Source organism: Anas acuta, chromosome 28 (genome assembly GCF_963932015.1).
Source record: "Anas acuta chromosome 28, bAnaAcu1.1, whole genome shotgun sequence".
In the NCBI taxonomy this organism is placed as follows: domain Eukaryota; kingdom Metazoa; phylum Chordata; class Aves; order Anseriformes; family Anatidae; genus Anas; species Anas acuta.
Window position 1 is genome coordinate 622,522 of NC_089006.1, and position 22,626 is coordinate 645,147.

The 22,626-nt window shown below is 58.1% G+C and overlaps 3 protein-coding genes across 5 annotated transcripts; all 3 read right to left on the reverse strand.

Annotated features, from left to right (window-relative positions):
- Positions 1 to 148: 148 nt before the first annotated feature.
- Positions 149 to 4,992, reverse strand: RFX5 (regulatory factor X5). Of its 3 annotated transcripts, none has more exons than XM_068662815.1 (10): positions 4,696 to 4,992; positions 4,024 to 4,154; positions 3,586 to 3,619; positions 3,110 to 3,192; positions 2,824 to 2,949; positions 2,503 to 2,619; positions 1,998 to 2,079; positions 1,494 to 1,692; positions 1,236 to 1,333; positions 149 to 1,083 (listed from the first exon to the last, which is right to left on the reverse strand). In XM_068662815.1, the coding sequence occupies exons 2-10, from the start codon at positions 4,140 to 4,142 to the stop codon at positions 199 to 201; spliced, it is 1,743 nt and encodes a 580-aa protein (XP_068518916.1). In that variant the 5' UTR covers positions 4,143 to 4,154; positions 4,696 to 4,992; the 3' UTR covers positions 149 to 198. The 3 variants fall into 3 exon arrangements, with proteins under 3 accessions (XP_068518916.1, XP_068518917.1, XP_068518914.1); XM_068662816.1 differs by lacking the exon at positions 4,696 to 4,992 and adding an exon at positions 3,230 to 3,269 and having other exon boundaries at positions 1,494 to 1,695; positions 3,110 to 3,141; positions 4,024 to 4,688; XM_068662813.1 differs by having other exon boundaries at positions 152 to 1,083; positions 1,494 to 1,695; positions 4,696 to 4,851.
- Positions 4,993 to 5,485: 493 nt separating this feature from the next.
- LOC137845539 (methanethiol oxidase-like) lies at positions 5,486 to 9,445 on the reverse strand. The gene is made up of 10 exons (XM_068662828.1): positions 9,247 to 9,445; positions 8,710 to 8,895; positions 8,423 to 8,543; positions 8,046 to 8,228; positions 7,522 to 7,700; positions 6,982 to 7,060; positions 6,778 to 6,899; positions 6,585 to 6,677; positions 6,300 to 6,418; positions 5,486 to 6,215 (listed from the first exon to the last, which is right to left on the reverse strand). The coding sequence occupies exons 2-10, from the start codon at positions 8,875 to 8,877 to the stop codon at positions 6,053 to 6,055; spliced, it is 1,227 nt and encodes a 408-aa protein (XP_068518929.1). The 5' UTR covers positions 8,878 to 8,895; positions 9,247 to 9,445; the 3' UTR covers positions 5,486 to 6,052.
- A 3,988-nt stretch (positions 9,446 to 13,433) lies between these two features.
- LOC137845574 (methanethiol oxidase-like) lies at positions 13,434 to 16,979 on the reverse strand. The gene is made up of 9 exons (XM_068662916.1): positions 16,797 to 16,979; positions 16,185 to 16,305; positions 15,913 to 16,095; positions 15,390 to 15,578; positions 15,042 to 15,116; positions 14,753 to 14,874; positions 14,562 to 14,654; positions 14,321 to 14,439; positions 13,434 to 13,776 (listed from the first exon to the last, which is right to left on the reverse strand). Exons 1-9 carry the CDS (start codon positions 16,962 to 16,964, stop codon positions 13,614 to 13,616), a joined length of 1,233 nt encoding a protein of 410 aa, XP_068519017.1. The 5' UTR covers positions 16,965 to 16,979; the 3' UTR covers positions 13,434 to 13,613.
- Positions 16,980 to 22,626: the final 5,647 nt, after the last annotated feature.

Here is a 22,626-nt window from a genome sequence, read left to right on the forward strand (position 1 = left end):
ATGGAGCCCCGCCCCCCTTTGGCCACGCCCCCTTGGGGGACCCGAGGCACGGTCCCGGTGGCTCCCCCCTCCCCCCCTCCCCGGTGCCTCCCGGTCCCCCCCCGCAGCCCGGTCCCGGTCGGACACACAGACAGACACACGGACGGGCGGGGGTTGTGCACGGCTTTTAATGGCAGGGGGCGGGGCCCGGCCCCGGGTCTAGGTGTTGGGGGGCGCGCAGAGCCCGGCCCCCCCCGGGGAACCCCCCCCTGGGGAGCCCCCCGGGAGCCCGTGGCCGCAGCGCACCGCGGGGGCCGCCCCCTCGGCAGCCCCGGTGTCAGCCCGGGGGGGGGCGGCTTCCTCCTCCTCTTCCTCCTCCTCCTCCTCCCCGGTGACCGGGACGGCCCCGAGCCGGTCCCCGGTGGCGGCGGCACCTCCGAGCCCCGCAGCTGCCCCGCCGTGAGGCTTCGCCGCCTCCTCCGCCGCCCCCGGGCCCCCCCGCGCCTGCTCCTGCTCCGCCGGGGCCCCCCCCGCGCCCCCCTCCTCCGGCCTCTTGCGGGGCCGCCCCCGTCTCCGCTTCTGCGGCGTGGCCCCGGCCGCAGCCCCCGGGGGCTCCGGGGGCCGCTTGGCGACCTTGGGGCGCTGCGAGTCCTGCGGGCCGGGGCCGTCGGTCCCCGCGCTGCGGGGCGCCGGGGGGGTCTCGGCACCGGGGCCCCCCACGCCGGGCAGCAGCATGTTGAGCACGGGCACGGCCGCCTGCTGGCTCAGCAGCCCCGCAGCCCCATTCGCCCCCGGGGCCAGCCCCAGGGGCAGCGCCGGGGCTGCTGAGCCCACCGAGCCCACCGGCAGCGGCAGGGCCACCTTGACCGTGCCCGCCAGGGGGGCGGCCGTGAGCTTGGGGGCCAGCACCGGTGGAGAGGAGCGCACGGCCGTGGGCCCGGGAGCCACCAGTCTGTCCCCGGGCTGGATGCGGGGCAGGAGCAGGGGCAGGCGGGCGACCAGGGCGTTCACCTGGGGGCTGCTCGCTGGCCGGGGGGGCTCTGGAAGCTTCTTCTTCTCGGGCCGTGGTGGGACAGAGGCCTTGGGGCTGCTCTCCTTCTTGCTCTGCAAGCAGGAAAGAGGCGTGAGCCAGGGATGTGGCAGCAGCCTCGTGCAGGGCTGGGCTGCTCCCAAGGCGTCCCCGCTGCTTCCTGAGACTGAGCACCCCTGGCAAGATGAGCACCCCTGGCTCCCAACGGGCACCCTCAGGCCCTCACCTGCCCCTGGCTCCTGTCACCGCTCTCTGAAGCTTCCAGGCCGTTCTTCTTGGCCGCCAGCGGGGACCGACCGTCACGGTGCAGCTTCTCCGTGCTCTCTGCAGACACACAGCAGGGGATGAGGGGGACAGCACCCAGCCACCTCTGTGCTCCCCCACAACCGTGGGGGAAACCCATTCCCTGGGCCACCGCGCCCCTCGGGGGTCCCGAGGGGGCTCTGGGGGGTGCCAGGGGCTCCCTGCCCCCCCGCAGACCCACCTGAGACCACCATGGCCATGACCAGGTCGGCCCGGGCTGAGCGCGAGCTGATGATGTGCTGCTGGATGAGGAACTGCGCCACCTCCACGATGTTGTTGAACGAGCGCTTGAGGATCTTCTCGGCCCAGTCGCAGGTCAGGGCGCAGGCCGCCTCCATCACCTCGCTGTTGTAGGACTGCACCAGGTCCGTCAGCTCCGACTGCTGCCGGCAGGACAAGCCGTGAGCCTCCCCGGCCCAGGCCAGGACTCCCCAGGTGCACACAGGGCCTGATCCGGACACCCCAGCAGGTCACCAGCCTGCACGGGCAGGCACGTACCTCGTCCGCCCTTCGGGAGGCTCAGGGGACAGAGCAGAACCTCCTCCCGGCCTCGCTCGCCCCACAGCCCATGGGAACACAGAGGGCACCCCTCTGCCCCTTGCCTTCGTTAGATCTAACGAGCGGGGTTCGCTCCCCTGCCTGAACGGGGCTGGCAAAGCTCGAGCCGAGGCGCCTGAGGACTTACAGTCTCCGTAACTTTGAGATCCAGGCTGGGCAGGGGCGGCAGGCTGACCACCGTCTTCCTCCGGATCCCGCTGTAGCAGTACGTTTGGCAAGGTTAAGGGCTGTCAGCCACACAACACAGCCGCGAGAGGCCACGGGTTACGGCTCGGAGGGATGCGGCTGCAGGGCTCACGCCATCGCCGCCTGGCACTGCCGAAAGGGTCTGGGCTCGTCTCTGACTCGGGGCAGCGTCCGGCCCCGCGCCAACCCGCGCTGCTCCCAGTCCAGCGGGGTGCATGGAAGGGACGCGGCAGCTCCAAGCTGCCCTCGGGTAACCAAGCTGAAACTTCAGGAGCTGAAAAAACAGGAACCAGCCCCTCTCAGAAGCTACAGAACACCATCTTGTGCACGCACTCGTAAATGGGAGTGACTGGAGACCAAGCAGCTCTTGCCACCAGTTCGACTGCTGCTGCCACGGGGACCGGTTCCCAGGGCCTCCCCGGCCAGCGGGACACATGGAAGGATATTTTGATTGTCCTCGGCCTCCCAGCCTTCTGGCTTTGATGTTTGGGAAGATCTCCCGGATGATCTTCCCAAAATTGGCGGTGCTCAGAGGGCGGCAGCAGAGGTTGTCGCAGTATTGCCTAAGGGACAGGCAGAGACAGAGCTGCAGGGGAACGTCCCCGAGCCCTCGCTGCCCTCCCCACACGTCCACTCCTCCCCTGCTCAGTGCTGGGCAGGGCTGATCCCAAACACACCCGGGTACCCGCTGCCCTCCGAACCCCCCTGTGGGGCTCTGCGGCCACAGGGCCAGCCGCTCCTTGTGCCAGGCCCGTCCCCGCGCTCACTTGTAGGCATCGTAGACGTCCTGCTTGGGCAGGCAGGTGTCCGTGTGCTCCTCCAGGTGGTTCCGGATCCAGTTGCACGCGTGCATGTACTCGGCTGTGCTCAGCGAGCTCAGGTCCAGGCTACTGCTGCTCCCCGGGGAACACGAGACGAGCGCCGAATTAGCACAAAAGCAGCAGAAGCAGGCCAGGAGAAGGCAGAGCTGCAGCCACCTCCCACCGCCAGCCCGCCGGCCCCTGCTCTCCCAGCCAAGCCCCAAACACAGCCCCAGCTCGCTCCAGCACCCACCTTTTCTCCCCCAGGCTGGGCCCGGACGGCAGCTGGAGGTAGAGGTAGAGTTTGTCGTTGTCTGAAAACTTCTGGACATCTTGCTACGGTCAAAGGGTCCGGAGGGAGGGGAAAATGGACCAGAGACAAAGAGAGGTTGAGGATCCAGAACAGGGACCAGCTGATGCAGGCAGTGCTCTCGTTACCCTTCCTGGCAGTAACTCATGGGGGGTTTAAACCCAAGCATCTGGTGAGGGCGGATGCAGCCTGCCCACGAGGCAGCGGGATGAGTGAAGCCGCATGGAGCAGGGCAGAACACCGGGGACTGGAAGGGGTCAACCCGTGCAGCTCCCTGCAGGCAGATCCCGACCCAAGGGGATGGGGGATCCGGCAGAACCCAGGGTCCAGCCCAGCCAGAAGAGGGGTGGGAGCCCACCAGAGAAGGGGGGGCACAGCCTTCGCCCACCCTCAGTGCCACATCCCGCAGAGGCACTCACCAGGATGGAGTCCACTTTGTTCTGCACGGATTTGCTGCACGGGACAGAGACAGAAGGCGTTAGGGCAGGGCTGGACACCACCACTGAGCCCCGGCCCCTTCCTCAACCCTCCTGCTCCCACCCAGCTCCTGTGGGCAGAGTGGGCATAAACCCACGGCCCGCGCGCTCCTAGCAGAGCAGTCTGTGCTACTGTGAAATCCCACGTTGGTTTCTCCACCCGAACCAGGCACAAACACCGCCAGCAGCGCCGGGACCGAGCAGCGCGCGCCTGGGGCTGTGCTACCCACAGCGCTACGGCAGGGAGCTGCCTGGCACCGCGCCCCTCGTCCCTCCGGTGCCTGGGGCTGCCAATTAATCAGCCTGATTAAATGGCACCGCCGTGGGAAGGGTCGGAGTAATGGGACGAGCTGCCCGGGTACGAACAAGCCGGGCCCTTACGAGATGGTGCTCCGCAGCTTCTGCAGCAGCGTGCTGGGCTCCGTGGTGCCGCTCCGGGAGCTGCTGGGCGAGGAACTTCCCCTCCTGGCAGCTGGGGCGCTCGGCTCCTCGTCAGCCATGGCATCGGGCTCCTGCCGGGGGGCAACCAGAAACTCAGCGAGGGAAGGAAGCCCCTCCAGAACCACGCGCCCCCCCCGGGCACCCTCGGTCCCCCCGTCCTGCTCTGAAGGTGCCGGGCCCCGTCCGGGCAAGGGCCCCGGGGGGGCTGCAGGGGCAGCGGCTGTCCCCAGCCCCCCCGGCCTGGCAGGGGTCAGGGATGCCCGGGGGGACACCAGGAGCCCCCCTCGCCCCGCAGGGTCCCAAGGGTGGGGGACCCCTGGGGACGGGGACACGGGGACAGGGAGCGAGAGGGGACGCGAGGAGGGCAGCACCCGGGGTCAGGGGACAGCGGGAAGGGGCAGGTCCCGGGGCCAGGGGACCCCAGGGGACCCCAGGGGACCCCAGGGGACAGGGACGCGGGGACCGGGGCCGGGCACGCGGGGACCCGGCGCACCGGGAGCCCCCTGGCGGGCAGCACCCCCGGGTCCGGGGACACGGCGAGGGGAGGTCCCCGGGCACAGCGACACCGGGGGGCAGCGCCCGGCCCGTCCCGTCCCGTCCCCCCCCACCCACCTCGGGGCGCTCCGGGCCCGCTCCGCTCCCGGGGCCGCCCCCGCCACGTGCCGCGGCCCCGCGCGCAACAGGAACCGAAAGTGCTGCGCTGCGCCCCGCCGGGCCGCGCCCGCCGCGCCCGCCGGCCGCTTTTTTCCGATTGGCTGCGGCCCGGCAGGTCTGCCCGGATACTGCGCCCGCTTGAAATGCGATTGGGCGATCCGGCTTTCCTACCCGGATACAAGCGGGCCCGGTCTCCTGAGTGGCAGCGCGAGGTGAAGTCTGCCTAGTAACAGGCTCCTGATTGGCGGGGCCGGGGGAGGAAGCACGAGGGTAAAGGAGTTGGGGCGCGTGCAGTCCGCGCGCAGTGTGGGTGTGTGCGTGCAGGTGGGGCGCGTGCATGCACCGTGCGCGTGCACTGTGTGTGCGTGCAGGTAATGCGTGTGCATGCACTGGTGTGCAGTGTGCACAGAGCATATGTACATGCAATGTATGCACGTGTGCACAAAGCGCCTGCGTGCACCATGTTTGTGAGTTTGCAACGTGTGTGAGCTGCGCGTGTGCTGGGCACTGGGTGCAGTGTGCACACGATGCAGTGTGAGCAGTGTGTGAGCAGTGTGTGAGCAGTGTGTGAGCAGTGTGTGCAGCACTGGACACACAGCAGCGGCTGTGCAAGCTGTGCACGCTGGCCCTGGGGAAGGAGCTGCCCAGGGGGTCCTGCTCCCTGTTCAGGAAAGGTTACCTGGGAGCAGCCCTGACGCCCTCACGCTCCCAAAAACAGTGACTTAAAGCAATTAGCGATGAGGCGAGCTGCAGCGCAGAGACGTCTGTTTTATTTCAGCAGTGCCCAGCCATGGGGCACTGAGGGGATGAGCACTTCATCCTCTCCTGTGCCCTAGGATTTTTGGCACTGAGGCGTTCTGGGGGCAGCAGCGCAGTGTGCAAGTGTCTGTCGTGCTCCAGGAACGGGCTGCTGGCAGGATGCAGGATTTGGGATGCAGGATACAGGATGCAGGGTGTGGGAAGCTGCATGCAAGATAGGGGGTGCAGGATGTCAGATGTGGGATGTGAAATGCAGGATAGGGGATGTGGGATGCAGGGTGTGAGATGTGAGATGCAGGATGCAGAACAGGGGATGCAGGATGCAGGGTGCAGGATGTGAGATGCAGGGTGCAGGATGTGGGATTTCGGTGGCACTGGCAGGGAGGAGGGCTTTTGAACACGGACAGCAGCGGGATCTCCAGGTTTGCCATCCCATTGTGCCCTAAGTGTCGAAGGCACTGCGGGAGGTCAGGCCAATGGCAAAGCCGAGATTTGGGGAGAGCATCCATGAGAGGGGAAGGAAGTGAAGGGCGGCTGCGTGCCAGCCCTGGGGCTGCTACACCCAGATGTCGGAGGTGCAGTCCCCACCGGGGTAGCGGATCTCGTGCGCCAGGCAGGGCCCGCCCGGCTCCTTCCCAAAATCCACCAAGAAGTTCTGGTTGACGGTCAGGCCGCCCTTCTCTGTGTCCACATCGAGCTGCAGCATGACAGAGCCGTCCCTGTGGAGGGGTGGGAGCGGGGTCAGGGGGGATCCTTGCCTCCCCCATCCCCGTGGCTGCCAAAATTCACCCAGATTCCCCCACCTGATGAGCTGCGGGTAGAACTGCCGGTCCCAGGCGCTGTAGAGGGACGTGGTGACGTACAGCCGCTTCCCGTCCAGGCTGAGCTGGATCATCTGGGGCCCCCCAGACACCCTCCTGCCCTGCAGCAGGTGGAGGGGAGGACGAGGTGAGCAGGGGACGCCTCCACCTGCTTCGGGCCGGGCCGGAGGAGCAGAAGCACTGGGACCTGCTCCCCGGGCTTGCCCCCACCGCCCCGCATGCCTGGAGGCTGAGGGTGGAGGTGGGACGGAGCGAAGCCGAGCTCACCTGGATGACAAAGGGCTCCGGCTGGCTCTGCAGCTCCTCGTCCCCACACACGGTCACGGTCCCTCCCTTGGTGATGCTGCCACCCACAAAGACCTGCAGGAGAGTGGAGCTCAGGGTGGCGAAGTTGGGGAAGCGGGGCTGCTCCCACCCCGAGCTGGGGCAGAAGTGGCGGGGCACGCCGGCACTGCCTCACCTGTCCCACCAGCCTGGGCCTGCGGGTGTCGGAGATGTCGTACTGGCGGACGTCTCCGTGCAGCCAGTTGCTGAAGTAGAGGAACCTGTCGTCCAGCGAGATGAGGATGTCGGTGATGAAGCCTTGGGAAGGGGACAGCAGAGTTGTACACCTGTGGCAGCCCCGGGCAGGCGGCTGCACCGCGGCTGACGGGGACACACTCACTTGGCATGTCCGGGAGCAGCCACCCCTCCACCTTCTTGCTGGGGACTTGGATCACCTTCTCGGCCGCCCAGTCTCCTCGCTGTGGGACAAAGCACGGCCTGAGGGCTTGGTGCGCAGGGCAGAGGCAGGATAAGGCCCAACGGGGGGCGGATGCCGTGTGCACGTCCACCAGCTCCCGTCTCTGGGGCTGCTTGGTGGGCTGCAGGAAACCTCATCTCTGGCTCTGCGGAGCCACCGCGAGGACGGGCTCTGGGGCATGAGGAAGGGTTTTGGGGGCCAAAAACCTGTCCGACCTTCCAGCTGGATTAACTGGTCTGGTGGCAGAGGTTCTCCTCACCCGGATTGTTTTTACACACAACAGACACCGAGAAGGAACATTGCTCGAGCTATTGTAAATCCACAACAAAGGTATAAATAAACCTCCTCTGAATTAAATCACCTCAGCATAAACTGCTGCCAGTCAGAACAGGTCCTCCGGTGAGATTGCCACGTACCCAGCACCCCTGCCCGCCGCCCCTTGCCCTCCCGGGGCAGCGGTACCTCGGTCCTGTAGAAGCGGTGGATGGCGCTGCTGATGGTGCACCCCACGAAGCCCTCGGCGGCGTCCGGGTTGTGGAGGAAGCGGATCTCCAGGGGCGCCGCGTCCTCGCCCACGTCGATGGCCTGGACGTAGGTGTGAGTGGTCCAGTCCCACACGTTGAGGCGGCGTCCGTAGCGCCCTGCGAGGGAGCAAGGGGGGGGCAGAGGGGACACTGTGAGGCACAGGGACTCTGGCTGAGGTGCCACAGCCCCAGGGGGCTCAGCCCCACCTCAGTGCAGAGGCGGCCCCGTGGGCTCTGCACCAGCAGCAGTGGTCACTTTTGGGGCTCTCTTTTGAGGCTTTGTAAAATCAGTGTGACCTCTGGGAACTGGTGTGAAATCAGTTTTGCAAGCAAACTGTTTGGACAATCTTATCTGGGTCTGTTAGATGGTCAGCGCTCACTCATGACAGAGTTGAAATGGGGCTTCACTGCAGCCCTGCTCAGCATCTCGCTCCTGGAGTGCCTAAACAGAAGTTTCCTCACCTTTCTTCAGATCGTTTGGGTCAAACCCATATCCCAGGCATTTCGGGACTCCCCATTCAGTGCTGATCAAGACATTGTGGCGCGGCTGGTACCAGAAGTCATAACCCATCGGGGGGCTCTTGTCCCCCTTCTCCCAGTTCCCCTTGATCTCAAAGGTCTCTCCATCCAGCAGAATAAAGCCACCTGAAGCAAAAACAAACATGCACTGGCGGTGGGGAAATCACCCGGAGTACCCCTTGGAGTGCTGTAAGACAAACAGCAATAGGCAGATCAAGGCGTTGCAGATCAGCCTGGTGGAGGCTCCAGGACAGCGCTGGATGCCAGCGCTGCTCCTCCTGCCCTGGCACCCTCTCCCGGGGCACTGGCACGACCCATACCTTTCCCATTGCCGGCCGGGTCTCCCAGGGTGCTGATCATGATTTCACCGCTGCCCAGGCAGTGGGAGGTGTGGGGGTAGCCCAGGTTACACTTCCAGAAGACGTCCTCTGGGTTGACAACCTGCGGGAGTTCACAGGCTCCGTCACCTCCCCTGTGCGGGTGAGATGGTGCCTGCTGCACAGGGGTGCAGGGGGCTGGTGCGACCACGGACGGGTGGGAGCTGCCCCACTGTCCTGCCACAGACACTGAGCAGGTGAGCCAGCACGTGGCACCACCTCCAGGGTACCTTAAAAAGCCTGGGAGCTCGCGGGTCGGTTCCTACATCCACCACGTAGATGCGGGAGGAGATCAGGCTGGGGAGGATCAGGCGGTTCCTCTTCTTGGTGGTGTCCCCGAAGCAGCTGCTGCAGGTGTTCCAGCCGGAGTGGTGCAGCTCGTCCCCCAGGTTGGGCATAGGCAGGCGGTGGATCACCTGCAAAGGGCCATTCCTGCTCACACCGGGACGCAGGACTCCAATGGATCGGACCCGGGAGCTCAGAGCATTGCAGACTGCCGTGGATGGGGTCAGGAAGCCTCAGGCAAGCCTAACTCTGCAGCTGGGGTGTGCTGGTGCACAAGGGAGCCCAAGGATGGTACACGAAGGGGGGTTTCCTTACATCTCCTAAGCTCAGGAAGGCTCAGAGTCTGAGGACGAGCTGGGTAGGCACCAGCCTTCGGTACCGGGCCCGCAGCTTTGGGGAATGTGAGGGAGGGCTTGCACTGAGCTGTTTCCCTTGGCTGGTGTGCTGCCACCAGCTTAGCACAGAGATGAGGTGCTCGGTACCTGGCAATAGTTTGGAGATTTGGGATTGACATCCACAGTGGCCAGAAAGTCAGGTTTGTTCCTGCCGGTGTTCCTGTAGATGCAGGGCACGTATAATATCTCCTCCCGGGGCCCTTTCAAGACAGAAATGTTGCACGAGCGTCAGCAGGAAGCACTGGGCAGAATGAACACCCTGCAGGAGTCTCTGGCTGGATCGGGCTGCCCTGTGGGGCAGTGGGATCTCCCATCCCTGCTCAGACATGCCAACCCCACCAGTCACACAAAACAAACCACTCTGTGTCTCATTTCCATCACAGGAGAAGCCTTGAAAATGCATGAGAAGCACAAAGGCAAAATGCTTGCAGGGCTGAGGCCAAGGGCACAATTCCCCCATGCCTCCACGAGGCTCAAAGGTGCCGCCAAGGTCTGCTGGCTCCCAGGCACAGTGGGGCGAGCGTGGTGCTGGGATGGCTGCACCCACGGACCCCAGGCCTCCAGCCGCAGCAGCACCCCGACCCTGCAGCCTCCTCGCAGCCGCAGGGGTGGTACGGGCGCTGCGCCGTGTCAGAAAGTGCTGCCAAAGCAAAGCAGGAGGAAGAACAGGTCTGAGAAATGCTGAGGAAGAGGAGGTGGGGACAGGGAGAGGTGACCTGGGACCTCTGTCACTGATCCAAAGCAGACAATAGCTGCCTTTTCAACATGACACCTTTATGAGCTTTCGTAACAGCGGTGTCTGCGTCGGCCTTGGGTTCGAGGGCAGCTGCCAGGCACCCAGGGACCCCATCCCTGCAGCTGCCAGGGAACCAAAAGCCAGGGTTCAGGGCACAGGCAGAGCGCAGAGCCTAATTCACCTCCCCAGGCATCCCAAGGAGCTTTTCATCACCTGCCTGTGAGCCTGACCATGCTATTTACTATTAACTCAAATCACCATCCAGCCCTGCCAACATCCAGGCATGTTTTAAAGACTCAGCTCTTCACTGGTGTTTGTTTTGTTCAAAGATGTTTCAGGGACAGGAATCACAGACCAGGATCAAGCTCCAGAGCTGTCTAAGGTTTCAAAGATGTGCTTGCTAAGCACTGGAGAGGAGGATTAAGGGAAGGATAGCAGCAGTCAATGCTTTCATCGGTCCCTTCACATGAGAGCACTAGTGTTTTGGCAATGCGAACAAAAGGCAAAGTGCCTGAGCAAGCAGCCTGCAAGCCTGTGAGGCTGGTTTTCGCTACAGGAGGCTCTGTCCTGTCAGAATGCAAGCCATCAGGAGCAGAGCGTGGTGCTGTGTTCCTGAGGGTGCCTGGAAAAAAAGAAAGAGGAAGGGTGCTCCCTTCTTCCCCAGCCTTCTCTACTCCCTGGAAATCCAAGAGCATTGAGCTCCCAGCAGTGGTGTCATGGGCCTATATGGTGTGGTTGCCTCTGAGAAAATTAAATCCCATTTGGTTTTGAACAGTGAAGCCACGGGTGACTTTGATGCAAGTTATGACCCATCCCAAGCCACTATGAAGCCTAAGAAGGTTTGTTCTGAGACCAAGCTGTCATTATGCAATTGGAGTTTGGCCCTGGGACAGGCCAGATGCAAAACTTTCACTTCTTTGCTTCCCCAACGCTTGCTGGGGAGCCTCTTTGGCGGATGGAGTTAATTGATAACGCCTCTTTGAAGGCATTATTCTAATCTTTACCTAAATCACAGACAGCACAGGGCTCTTCCCTGAGAGCCCTGGATTTTGGACTTGCCTTTCATCGCATCCAGAGGAGAGGCGAAGCCAGGGCCACACGCTCCACACCTTTCTGAATCGAGAAGAACAGAAACAAACAGCAATTAGATCACAGAATCAGAATGGTTTGGGTTGGAAGGGACCTTAAAGATCACCTAATATTCACCCCTCCTGCCACGGGCAGGGACACCTCCCCCAAACCAGGCTGCCCAAAGCCCCATTCAGCTGGCCTTGGGCCCTCCCAGGGATGGGGCACCCACAGCTTCTCTCAGCAATTTGCTCCAGTGCCTCAGCACCCTCGGAGTAAAGAATTTCTTCCTGGTATCTGAGCCAAACCTGCCCTCTTCTGCTTCGAGCCGCTACCCCGATGCCCCCACTGCACTCCCTGACAGAGTCTCTCCCCAGCTTTCCTGTAGCCCCCTTTAGGGACTGGCAGGCTGCTCTGAGTCTCCCCGGAGCCTTCTCTTCTCCAGGCTCAGCACCCCCAGCTCCCTCAGCCTGCCTCCATAGGAGAGGTGCCATACAAATCTAGTGCAGAAAGCTACGGGGCTCAAAGCTGCTTCTCTCCACTCTGCTCCCCTCTGCAGTGCCTTGCCCGGGGGTGTGAGTGCTGAGCTTCCCACGCGAAGCCCCTGCTCCCACAGCATTCAGGGCTGGAGACATCAGCCAGCCCCAGCCCCGTCCTGCTGCTGGTCTCTGGGTGCTTCGAACCCATCCAGCCTCACCCTCCAACAGACTTCAAAACAGTTAAGGAAAGCGCCCTTAGTGCAGGGGGACGAGAGCTTGTTAGGAAACAACCACCACCTCCAAAAGGATCCCTTTTCCCCATTTATGATGGCAAGCCTGAGGAGAGGGAGGAAACCTGCAGCTAAACTCTACTACTCAGCTTTGCTGACTCGGTTTCTTGTTTGTTTTTTAAGGTTTTCTCCTGCAGTCCCTGAGGACATCACGTTCTGCAGAGAGCACAGGACACCAGCATGCAGGTCCCTGCTCCTACCTGAAGCACTGTGGAACCACCTTTCTTCCCCCTTCCCCTCATATTAGCCCTGGAGGAAAAGCCCCATTAAACCCAAACTTTGCTCTGAGGACTCCCTGTCATGGTATGGCTGATTGTAACGAGCACAGTGTGTTGCAGGTGAATATAATGGGAATAAATTAAATAAAAATAGTTAGAAGGCATTTAATTATCAATCTGCCTAAACACTTTCTGGCACTTATAGTAGCTTGAAAAAAGAAACACTCTCCTGGCAGAGAAGACACCACGCTCATCCCCACACGTCTTTCTACTTTATTCTGTCCGGGTGTCACAGTAATAAACCCTCAAGACCCAGCTCAGGATAAGTTTTGGAGGCTCCAGAGCTGAGCCCACAGCCAGTAGGCAGCCGGCCACCAAACAGCCCCAAGCCTGCTCCTCTTGAGAGCAAGCTGCAGCCAAGCAAGAGATCTCTTACCGGTGCTGGAGGTCGTGCTGGAGGGTTTCACCTGCTGGTGAGAAGCAGAAGGAGGTGATGCTGCCTGCATGCTGCCTGGTAGGAGCCAGTCGAGTGAGGAGACGCAGCTCTGCAGGGTTCAAATATATAGGGAGTGGGATGGGGAGCAGCACGGTGTGAAAAGGACACCAAGGGGAGGATCCACATGCCCCGGGGTGTGGGAGGTACTGGGGCAGCCTTCAGCGTCTTTCAGCACTGGGATCGTGCAGGGAAGCTATTTCAGAGCTACCAGAATCTCCTCCCTTCCCACGGGGAAGAGGACATGGCTGTGGCTGCGCTCTGTAGTACATATGTTCTTGTGAAATTCAAAACAAGGGCTTTTAGCCACAGAGAGAAAGCAGGCAGCTCCTCTCCTCTGATTCTCTGCTAGAAGCACTGTCCTGAGTTTCCCCATGGGGCGCCCCTCATGAGAGATGGGCAAGTGCTTGCATTTCCAACCACAGAAATAATTTTACGAGGTTGCAGATGTTAATCACTAGGAAAAATGAAAAATGAGGACTGGGTTTCTTTTAATTGCAGGACGAATGTTTACTGTGGGATGTTAATTTGCAGGCTGGAAGGAGGGCAGGAGCAGAGTAACAGTTTTCCCCATGACACATCTAACTTAGTCAGTGTCTGCTGCTGCTTCTGGCTGCAGAGCTGAGTGTCTGCAGGCTCGGTCTCACAGGCAGTGCAGCAGGCTCTCAGCCTCTACAGGCACATCTTTAGCAGCAAGTTGCTGCCCTGTCCCTGCCAGTGCTCACCCCAGGTGCAGACCAGAAAATCAGCAAGCTCTAACACTAATGCCCTCTCTCATGGAAGGCTGCTGGCCCACAGCTCCTGAGAACTGGCACCAAAAGGTGGTCCAGTGATCCTGTAGAAGTGATTTCCCAGATGTCAACCTTATCATTAACCACTGTTGAAAACATTATAGAAAGGTTCGATGAAGTAAGACACGTGAAGATCTAGGTGATGCAAAGAACAATTTTATTTGTGTTTAAAGCAGAACACGAGCAAACCAGTGTCAGGAAACAGGCACCTCTTTTCAGATTAAAGCACTACTCGCTCCTTTGGCTGTAATACAATACTGACCCAAGCATGCCACAAGCAAACCTCAAGTGCTCTTGCACCAAAGAAAAACTGTCCAGGAATCACCTGGATGAAGAACAGCAACTCACATCAGCGAGAAGGGAGGCTAGGCGATGGCGTCTAGGCCAAGATGTCGGAGGTGGAATCTCCACAAGGGAAGCGGATAGAACGGGCAAGGCAAGGCCCATTGGGTTCCTTTCCGAAATCCACCAGGAAGTTCTTGTTCACCGTCAGGCCTCCTTTCTCAGTGTCCACATCAATCTGCAGCATGACAGAGCCTTCCCTGCAGGGGGGCGAGAGAGCAGGCATTACAGACAAGCACACAGGGCCCTTCCTGCCCTTCATGAGGTGGAGGCATTCTCCCTGACATCTTGTCTTCTCCACAGAGAAGACAGCAGAGGCCCACTCCTAGCAGTGGCTAACACCAGCACCCATGGCTCTGTGCTGAATTCTCACCGGAGGCGAGTAAACCGCCAGGCATGATGTGACAGACAGGCTGGAGCTTGCCTTTGTGTTGGAGGTCATCGTTACTAAACCAAACTGCCTCTGGTGGAGCAGAGCCGTGGCCTGGCTCTGAGAGACCCACAGATGGACTCACTCCACCTGCAAGGCCGATCAACGTACGCGCTCCCAAGCCAAGCCCTGCCACTGCAGCTCCACACAGGGAGCAGGTTCAGAGGTGCATCGAGACAATTGCGTGTGCAATTCAACAAGAGCAAGCACAGCAACCGCAAGGGATTCCTCGCAGTCCCCCGGTGAGGCACCTTCCCCACTTCTAGCAATGAGGCCTTGCAAAAGAGGCCCCTTTCCTCCCCCAGATTTCTTACCTGACCACGTTCGGGTAGAACTGCTTGTCCCACGTGCTGTAGAAGGAGTTGGTGACGTACAGCCTCTTGCCATCCAAGCTGAGCTGCATCTTACAAGGGCCACCGTACACCCTCTTGCACTGGAGGCACAACAGAGAGCAGGGATGTCAGGGCCTCTTTCTCTCAGCAGACAAGCAAAAGCAGAGGCAGCAGAGCAGAGAAGCAGAGCACAATGGCTGCCTCCCCTCCTAACACAGCTCACCTTGATCACCAAGGGCTCCGGCTGGCACTTCAGCTCTTCATCTCTACACACAGTCACGGGCCCGCCTCTGAGGATGCTGCCTCCCACAAACACCTGGAAGCAAGGCAGTGGGAGATGTGTGGCTTGTCTTGTAACCACCACCAGGTACTGATAAGGAAGCCAACACTGCAAGCCCCTCTGCCCGTCCTTACCTGTCCCACCAGCCTGGGCTTGCAGGTTTTGGAGATGTCGTACTGGCGGATGTCTCCGTGCAGCCAGTTGCTGAGATACAGGTATTTGTCATCCAAGGAGATGACCATGTCGGCTGTGAAGGCTAGGGCACAGAAAAAAGAACTCTGGAGGAGGCGGCGTCAGCAGAAAACTCAGCCCCTCTGGCATGGCATGCATTGGGTTTACAGGGCACAGCCGCTGGGCTTTGCCAGGCTGCACAACGCAACGCTCCGAGAGGAAAAGGGCAACTCCACCTCAGAGCTCACCAACCTGGCATCTTGCAGAGAATCCATCCCGACACCTCCTTGGCTGGTATCTGAATCGCCTCCTCTACTGACCAGGTGTCTCTCTGCAAAGGAGCACAAACACCCTGCTCAGGACAGAGCCCTCCCCTGCGCTCGCCCGCTTGCACAGCCAGGCAAATCATAGAATCATAGGATATCTCGAGCTGGAAGGGACCCCTAAGGATCACTGAGTCCAACTCCTGGCACCGCACAGCTCTCCCCAGACTTTTAGAGCATGTGCCTAAGCGCACAGTCCAATCGCTTCTTAAATTCAGAGAGTCTGGGTGCAGTGCCTACTTCACGCCTGGGTTTCTGGTGGCTGCGGGCAGAATACTTGCCTCACAACAAGCCTTGTAGAAGCGGTAGATGATGCCACTCAGGGCACAGCTGACATAGCCCTCAGCAGCATCGGGGTTGTGGAGGAACTTAACGCTCAAGGGCAACGAGTCCTCCCCCAGGTCAAAGCACTGGGTCAGGGTGCGGCAGGACAAGTTCCACACGTTCAGGCGGCGCCCAAAGACCCCTGAGGAAGAGGAAAGACGAGAGTCAGGAGAGGGCAGGGGAGCTACGGAGATCGCTCACACCTAAAGACGCTCCCTGGCAGGGACAGCCACAGCAGCGGCTACCCAGGATCAGCAGCAGCAAAATGCAGTGACTTTGGGAGCAGAGGGAGAGAACAGGAACCAGCCTGTCTTGAGGAGAGACGATGAGCGTCCTGGGGCAGTGCCCGTAAAATGGGCCATTTTGGGACAACTCCGCCTGCCCCCTCCCCCGGTTCTGGACCGTTCAGCAACCGCATCAACATCCTCCCATGAGCCTGGTCAGTTCTGGCTCAGTGCTTGCATCCCCATTCTCACCTTTCTTCAAATCATCAGGATTAAATCCACGTCCCGCACGTTTTGGAACCAGTCCGGCAGAGCTGATGAGAACGTTGTGGCGGGGCTGGAACCAGAAGTCATAGCCAGTTGGGGGGGCCTCGCACTCGTTTTCCCAGTTACCTTTCAGCTCAAAGGTCTCTCCATCCAGCACAATAAATCCTCCTGTGATGCAAGAGGGCATGCACAACAGATCAAATACTCATCTTTCCAACCAGTCATGTTGTTCATGGTCTTATTGTAGGAAGAAGTACCTTTTCCATTGCCAGCTGGATCTCCCATGTTGGCAATCAGTATATCACCATTAGGCAGGCTATGAACTATACTAAGGTGACCCTTGTTGCACTTCCAGAAGACATCCACTGGCTCAATCATCTGGAAAAAGAGGACACACAGATGTAAGCCTCATTTCACACTATATAGCAGAGTCTTTGCCATCTGAGGTTTCTGGTGTTCACAGGAGTTTTGTTTCGAAGAAATCACACCTGCTAGGCCTTGCTCATCCTTGGAAAGAAGCGAAGAAGCCACTGAGCTCTCCTTTACAAGGACAACATGAATGCAGCAGCTTGTAAGAGCTTGTTTGCCCACCTTACTCTTTGGGATGGGGGCCAGGCATGGGGTGCTACGTGGCTTACAGTTACTAGACACTCCCTGAATGCAACAGGCACAGGGAAGGCAAGAAAATGGGGATCGGAGACTCCCCTCAGCCTGAGAAGGAGAAAGCCGAGGGGGAAGCATGACCCAGGTCTCTAAAATCAGGGGGAAGAAAAGAAGAGGAGGAGAACCTTCTTCCCTGTGCATTATTCCAGAAGCACCAGTTCCCAAGTCCTTCCCAGAAAGCTGCCTTTGAATCAGCTCAGGCATACCTTACAGAGCTTGGGAGCCCGGCACTGTGAACCCACATCCACCACGTAAATACGGGAAGAAATCAAACAGGGGAGAATCAGCTTGTTCCTTTTTGTTGTGATATTGTCAAAGCAGACGCAGCCAGCGCTCCAGCCTGAGGAATGCAGCTCGTCTTTGAGGTTGGGCATGGGCAGGCGGTGGATCACCTAGGCAGTCAAAGGCAAAGTTAGGGTTCAGTCAGGAAGGCAGGGACAAAAGGGGACATTAATGCATCCAACAACTTAGAGGTGATAATACTGTCCCCTGCACCAAAGAAGATCTGTGGAAAGGTCATTTCAAAGAAGAAGAGTGGATGTAGAGAATCTGCCTAGTATCTTTCAGAGACAGATAATTGCTGATTTCCCATTCAGCATGACATCAGACTGCTTGATTCAGTGCCTTATAGCATCTCTGAAATTGCAGTGCAATAGAAACATGCTGAAAGCGCTGGATACTCTCATCCTCCTGGGTCACTAGGGACTATTTTCCCTGTTGAACAGTCATAGGCAGGAGATTCAAACCAGAAGTTGAATAGCAGCACAAAGATGCTCTGGAAATGAGTTGGGACACAGAGATCCAGAAGATTCAGCCAGAGTCAGGCACACGGGACAGCAGAATAGAGTACATGTTGTGAAGCATGGAGTAAACATCTGGTCATCACTGCAAATAAAGCAGTGTAGGCACAAGTACCTGGCAGTAATACGGAGATCTGGGGTTGAGATCAACAGTGGCCAAGAAGTCAGGTTGGTTGGTGCATGTTTCTCGGTAAGTACAGGTCACATATGCAAGCTCCTCTCTAGGAGCTAGGTATATGGAAAACTTGTGTTAAAATGTGCCACGAAATAAGAGTAAAGGTAAATAAAAAACTTCAGCAGACTCTCAGGTAAGACTAAGCTACGCTTTCTGCAGCTACAACCTTCCTCCTTGGTCAATGACAACTGCCCAGCCCTGGCTCACTCCTGGCCCAGAGCTGAGAACACAACACAAGCAGATCACTGCACAGCTCCAGTTTTCTCCCACCAAGGGAAGGGACTCAGCACATGCAATTAATTAACGGTGGTCTCTAAAAGACTCAGGCTTTGTCATCATCCAGTCTGAAGCTAACACCCCCCTTTCCAAACATTCCCGAGAGGACTTGCCTTTCACAACGTCCGGGCAGACGGGGTAGTCGTAGCACTGAAGTTTGCATCTGTCTGAATTATGAAGGAGAGAAGAATGAAAGGAGAAACGTCCACATCCTTAAATGGTGCCAGTTCAAAAGGCTCCATCCCACCCAGTGGACCTTCGCCCACCCTCGTCATCAGTGGGGACCTCTGACCAGCATCTGCTTGCGTAGATTTAGACTAGATATAAGGCAGAAATTCTTCACTATGAGGGCTGTGAGGCACTGGCACAGGTTGCCCAGAGCAGCTGAGGATGCCCCATCCCTGAAGCGCTCAAGGCCAGGTTGGATGAAGCCTTGAGCAAGCTGGTGTGGTGGGAGGTGTCCCTGCCCAAGGCAGGGGGGCTGGGATGAGCAAAGCTAAGCCCCTGGAAGCAGACCAGTAGCAAGATGAAAGAAACCCTTGTGCCCCAGGCTTCAGTCCCACCTTCCATCAGCGCTGCAGAGCAACAAAGCTCCCAGTCCACAAGTGGGACTCGGCTTCAAGGTGGGATGTCTGCAGCCCCAGGCAGAGGCTGGAGCCAGGGCCAGGACGGAGCGAGAGGGCATGGAGCTGCTGTGGGGAGGCTGCAGAGCGTTTCTTACCCATGCTGAAGGCCTTCTGGTTCACTGTCCTCAAGAGCAGAGGTGCTGGGGCTGGAGGAGCAGCTTGCTGTCTGCCTTGCTGGAGTGGGTCGTGTAGTGCCAGGGCTGCTCGGAGGGCCCTTATATACACGACTAAGGGGTGGGGGGCAGAAAGCAAGCTGCCAAGGGAGGAGCGAATGTTCCCAAGCGTTTGGGAGGTGCCAGACCAGCGCTGTGGCTTGTTTCCGCCTTGCTAACCACCAATCTAGAGGAAAAATCTGCTAGTCCATGCAGGTCCTTTCCTGAAGCACAAGCCACCCCTATCTGATCCTGGGGCCCTGCTCATCTCCACTGGGACTTCTTCGGGCTCTGGAGGCCTCCATGGCCCAGCCAAGACACAGGCTAATTAAAGCCATCCCCAGTGCCCAGCTTCTTGCAATAGAAATGTGCAGCGATTGCAAATTCCAGACGAGGGATGAGAAGCCCAGCTAGATAATTGGCCCCACCAGCAGCCTCCTGGAAATTACGAGGCTTGAACTCATGGAGGCCACCAAAGGCACCTCCAAAATCTGGACCCTGACACAAGGCACGTCTCTGTTTGAGGGCTCAGAGGAAGACACGGGCTCCCTGCCACCAGCTCAGAAAGCCAGGCCCACAGGTTCCTCCACCCGTGAAGAAGACTTCCTGAGCTCGGAAGAACGGGGATCCAGGGATTCCGAGAGGCAGGGGCTCCACCAGTACTGAGCTCACAGGAGCCCTGAGGAGTTGCCGCCAGCTCCCAAGCACTCAGAAGATAACTATGGCCAGGGACGGATGCCTCAGGACGTACACTCTGTGCCAGTCTTGACCCAGCACATCTGAGGACCAAGGCATGCCAGCTGCCTCTCAGGCTTGCACCTGCACACGGGAGAGTCAGTCGATGTGTGAAAAATAGGGACCTCGAGGATTCAGGGCAGGTCGGCATCACAACACGGCACTGCAGCAGTGGCCACATCCTCTCCGCACCTCCCTGAAGCAGAACGATGCCATGGAAAACTGATGCTGGAGGTGTCTCCATGTCCACCTGCTTGGACACCCCACTGCACAGCTCCATGGGTTCTTGGGACAGGGCCCTGACTGGGTGGCACAAAGCCCTACAATCCACCAAGCGCCGTGGAACGTGAATGAGTACCATATCTCGCGGAAGAAGTCCTCAATCAGCGGGCAAATTACATCGGGTAAGTAATTGCTCCACGTAGGAATGCAGAAACATCTGACAGAGCCACTAAAGAAGCCCTCGGGAGATCCCTATCAGAAGAGAGGACATCTCGCCCAGGCTCTAATTAATGGCTCTGGCTTCAGCACAGCTCTCTAAACAGGTGACGGGGGACACGGGAGCAGCCAAACTCTTGGTCTTTTCTGCGAGAGAGGAGCATCAAGCTGACACCATTGCCAAAGGATTCTTACAAGAACTCGTGATCTGTTCAGCACAAATGCGCCTCATCGGTTTCACTGCCAAGGGCAAAGGCAGGCTGGAGAGGGGTTGTTACCTGCCACAGCTGGACCCTTCCACACAAACCATCAATGGACAGTTCGTGCTGCCACTGTTGCTGCCCAGCTACGCCAAGTTTCTCTGTAAGACGAGAAGAAGTTGGTAAAAGACCATCATGGAGGAGAGCAGAAAGCACGCAAAGCAGTGGCACAAAACCTTGTTTGATTAGCTGCCAGAGAAGTGGAGTCCTACTCAAGGCAAGAGCGGCTCCTGTGAAAGAAGTTACGTCCTCTGCCAACACCAGGAGGGGTCAAGAAATGCCATCAAGATCCAAGCCCAGGACTGCCCTTCTGCCTCGATGACCTGAGAGTAACACGTAGGAGTGGGGGGAAATACATGCACGGCAGTGAAACGCACTGGAATCACCTTCTGTGTGATTGGGCTTGCCAAACGCTTTCGGGTCAGGTGGCAGCAAAGGCAAAATGACTGGCACACAGGCTCACGCTCATTTTTTCCACAGCATTTGCCTTTCAGGCTGTCACGGCCTGAAGATGTGCTCCAGAAAATGGGCACCAGGGGATGCTGCCCACTGAAGGACACTCAGGCCTGATGGCAGGGTGCAGCTGCAGCGGCTGCTCCATCAGAGGCAACGTCAGGGGCTTGGCTGCTGCCCCTGACAGAGTGCTTTTGCAGTCACCATGTGCATGTCTCAATGCACCTTCTTGTACCCGTACACCTGCTAATTAAAAACTTCATTAGTCTGCTGCTCATTAACAGTGTGCTGGTCATCCTAGTTGGCTTTCCTCGGTGACGTCTTTGGCATCCCTCACAAAACCAAGCTGTGGGGCGTAGAGTTTTCTAATTAAAGCTGATAGGAAGAAGGATAAGAGCAGGCTCAGCAACACCAACAGGAACGCAAGCAATGGTTGGTGGGGAACAACATCGCTACAGCCTGCTCCCAGCCCAAGAAGAGCTCCCTGTGGCAGGCACAGGTAGGAAGCTGTGACATGGAAAAGCAACTGGGGGTTTCCTGGTGCAGCCCAGACCGTGGTGGCAGCTCTGTCCCTCCTCCTGCCCATCACTTCCAACCCTGATAGGGACGAACATGCTGTCATTGTGATCATGGGCATGTCAGAGTGAAGCATTCTGGCATGGACTGGCACTGCACACCGAACGCGCTGGAGAAGACCCTGCTTCACTGAGGACACTGAGGCTTCTCTTAGCACCCAAGCAACAACTCCCCCAACGATGGGACCGTCCTGTGACCTTTCCCCAGCTCTCCAGGGTGGAGACCCTGTCCCTTCCCACCTGATCCTCGAATATAACCCTGGAGGTGCCCTGGTGTATCTCAGCGTTGCTCACGATCCTGCATTCTGAAATCCCCTTTTCCTGTCCTTTTGGCCTGCCCCCTTACTCTTCTTACAGCCTTCTACCAGATTCAGATAGTTCAGGTAGGCGCTGTGCACGAAAGGAGCAGCAGAGTTTGGAAGGACTCTCATTATCACCAGTGCCCCAGCAAAAAATGCCAGCAGAGCTATGTTATCTAAGACCTCACCATGCTGCAGGTCTCTGTTGCAGTCCCTTTCCCCCTTCAGGAAGGGAAGCACACCAGCCACTGCTTGTGTTAAAACAGCCATGATTTTCCCTTCAAACAGCAGGGGCAACACAGGTGTTGGTGGTTAATTTGCAACCTGTTTATGTGGCACAGGAAGCTTAACAAAGTTCACTGTTAACTTCTTCAAGATGTGGCTTAGAGTGTGTCAGCTTGGAGCTCTCACAGCTCCACACATCAGTGTTTACTGACTAATGATCCTAACCCACAGGGAGTCTGATTATAAGCAGCTGCCAGTCTGTCTTGCTGATGTTATGAAGCAGATCTTGGCTGGCCAATTTATACTCACAGAGTGAGGCCCAATTCGTTTTTGTCTTTTCTACCTGAACTTCAGTGGGGCCTGACATTTCACCAGCAGCAAGGTACACAGAAATCGCAGCCAATGTGTGGAATGAGTGGTCCCCATGTTCCAACTCTACCAGCAGCAGTGAACATGAAATAGAGAGGAAAAAGAAGATGATTTTTGAAGCAGACTGATATATGCTCACCTGAAACCTTCCTGTGCATGAGGAAAAATGTATAGCAAATGTGAAACTGCACTGCTGATGGAAAGGAAGGTGACAACAGGAGGTCACCTCACTGGCACTTGCCTGTTATTTGCAGATATAAGCCAATGGAGAAACAATATATTTTAAGCTACAGTGGTTCAAGTTGTTGGATAAAGTCTCTGCTGAAAAAAGACACTTGATGTCCTTCTCTAACCTGAGAACGCAGAAATAAATATGTGCTTTTCCTTGAATTGCTACAACCTGACATCAGATGTGCTGTCTTCAGGAGAGAAGCTCCTATCATGAGCGTGCAAGGCTCATTGAGTTCCTTCTAAAATCCAACCATCTCCTCTGAAAAAGAAAAAGAAAGCTGGTATTATGGACAAAGGAACTGTGTTCTAATATAAGTGTCTCTCACATTTTGCAATTCTTTCTGTATCTAGGTTAAGATCTCGTTTTTAATGACTTGCATTTTAAGTGACTAGGGATGGGTCCCAGTTCCATATTTGCCTAC

Excerpts from the sequence above, each read along its gene's own strand:
- RFX5 (XM_068662813.1), bottom strand. The coding sequence starts at position 4,142 with ATGGCTGACGAGGAGCCGAGCGCCCCAGCTGCCAGGAGGGGAAGTTCC. Across the intron at positions 3,620-4,023 it reads AAGCTGCGGAGCACCATCTC|CAAATCCGTGCAGAACAAAG; the intron begins GTAAGGGCCCGG and ends TGTCCCGTGCAG. Across the intron at positions 1,084-1,235 it reads GTGACAGGAGCCAGGGGCAG|AGCAAGAAGGAGAGCAGCCC; the intron begins GTGAGGGCCTGA and ends TCCTGCTTGCAG.
- LOC137845574 (XM_068662916.1), bottom strand. The coding sequence starts at position 16,964 with ATGCCCAACCTCAAAGACGAGCTGCATTCCTCAGGCTGGAGCGCTGGC. Across the intron at positions 15,579-15,912 it reads TCCTGATGATTTGAAGAAAG|GGGTCTTTGGGCGCCGCCTG; the intron begins GTGAGAATGGGG and ends CCTCTTCCTCAG. Across the intron at positions 13,777-14,320 it reads TTCTACCCGAACGTGGTCAG|GGAAGGCTCTGTCATGCTGC; the intron begins GTAAGAAATCTG and ends GCCCCCCTGCAG.
- LOC137845539 (XM_068662828.1), bottom strand. The coding sequence starts at position 8,877 with ATGCCCAACCTGGGGGACGAGCTGCACCACTCCGGCTGGAACACCTGC. Across the intron at positions 7,061-7,521 it reads ACCGCTTCTACAGGACCGAG|CGAGGAGACTGGGCGGCCGA; the intron begins GTACCGCTGCCC and ends TTTGTCCCACAG. Across the intron at positions 6,216-6,299 it reads TTCTACCCGCAGCTCATCAG|GGACGGCTCTGTCATGCTGC; the intron begins GTGGGGGAATCT and ends ACCCCTCCACAG.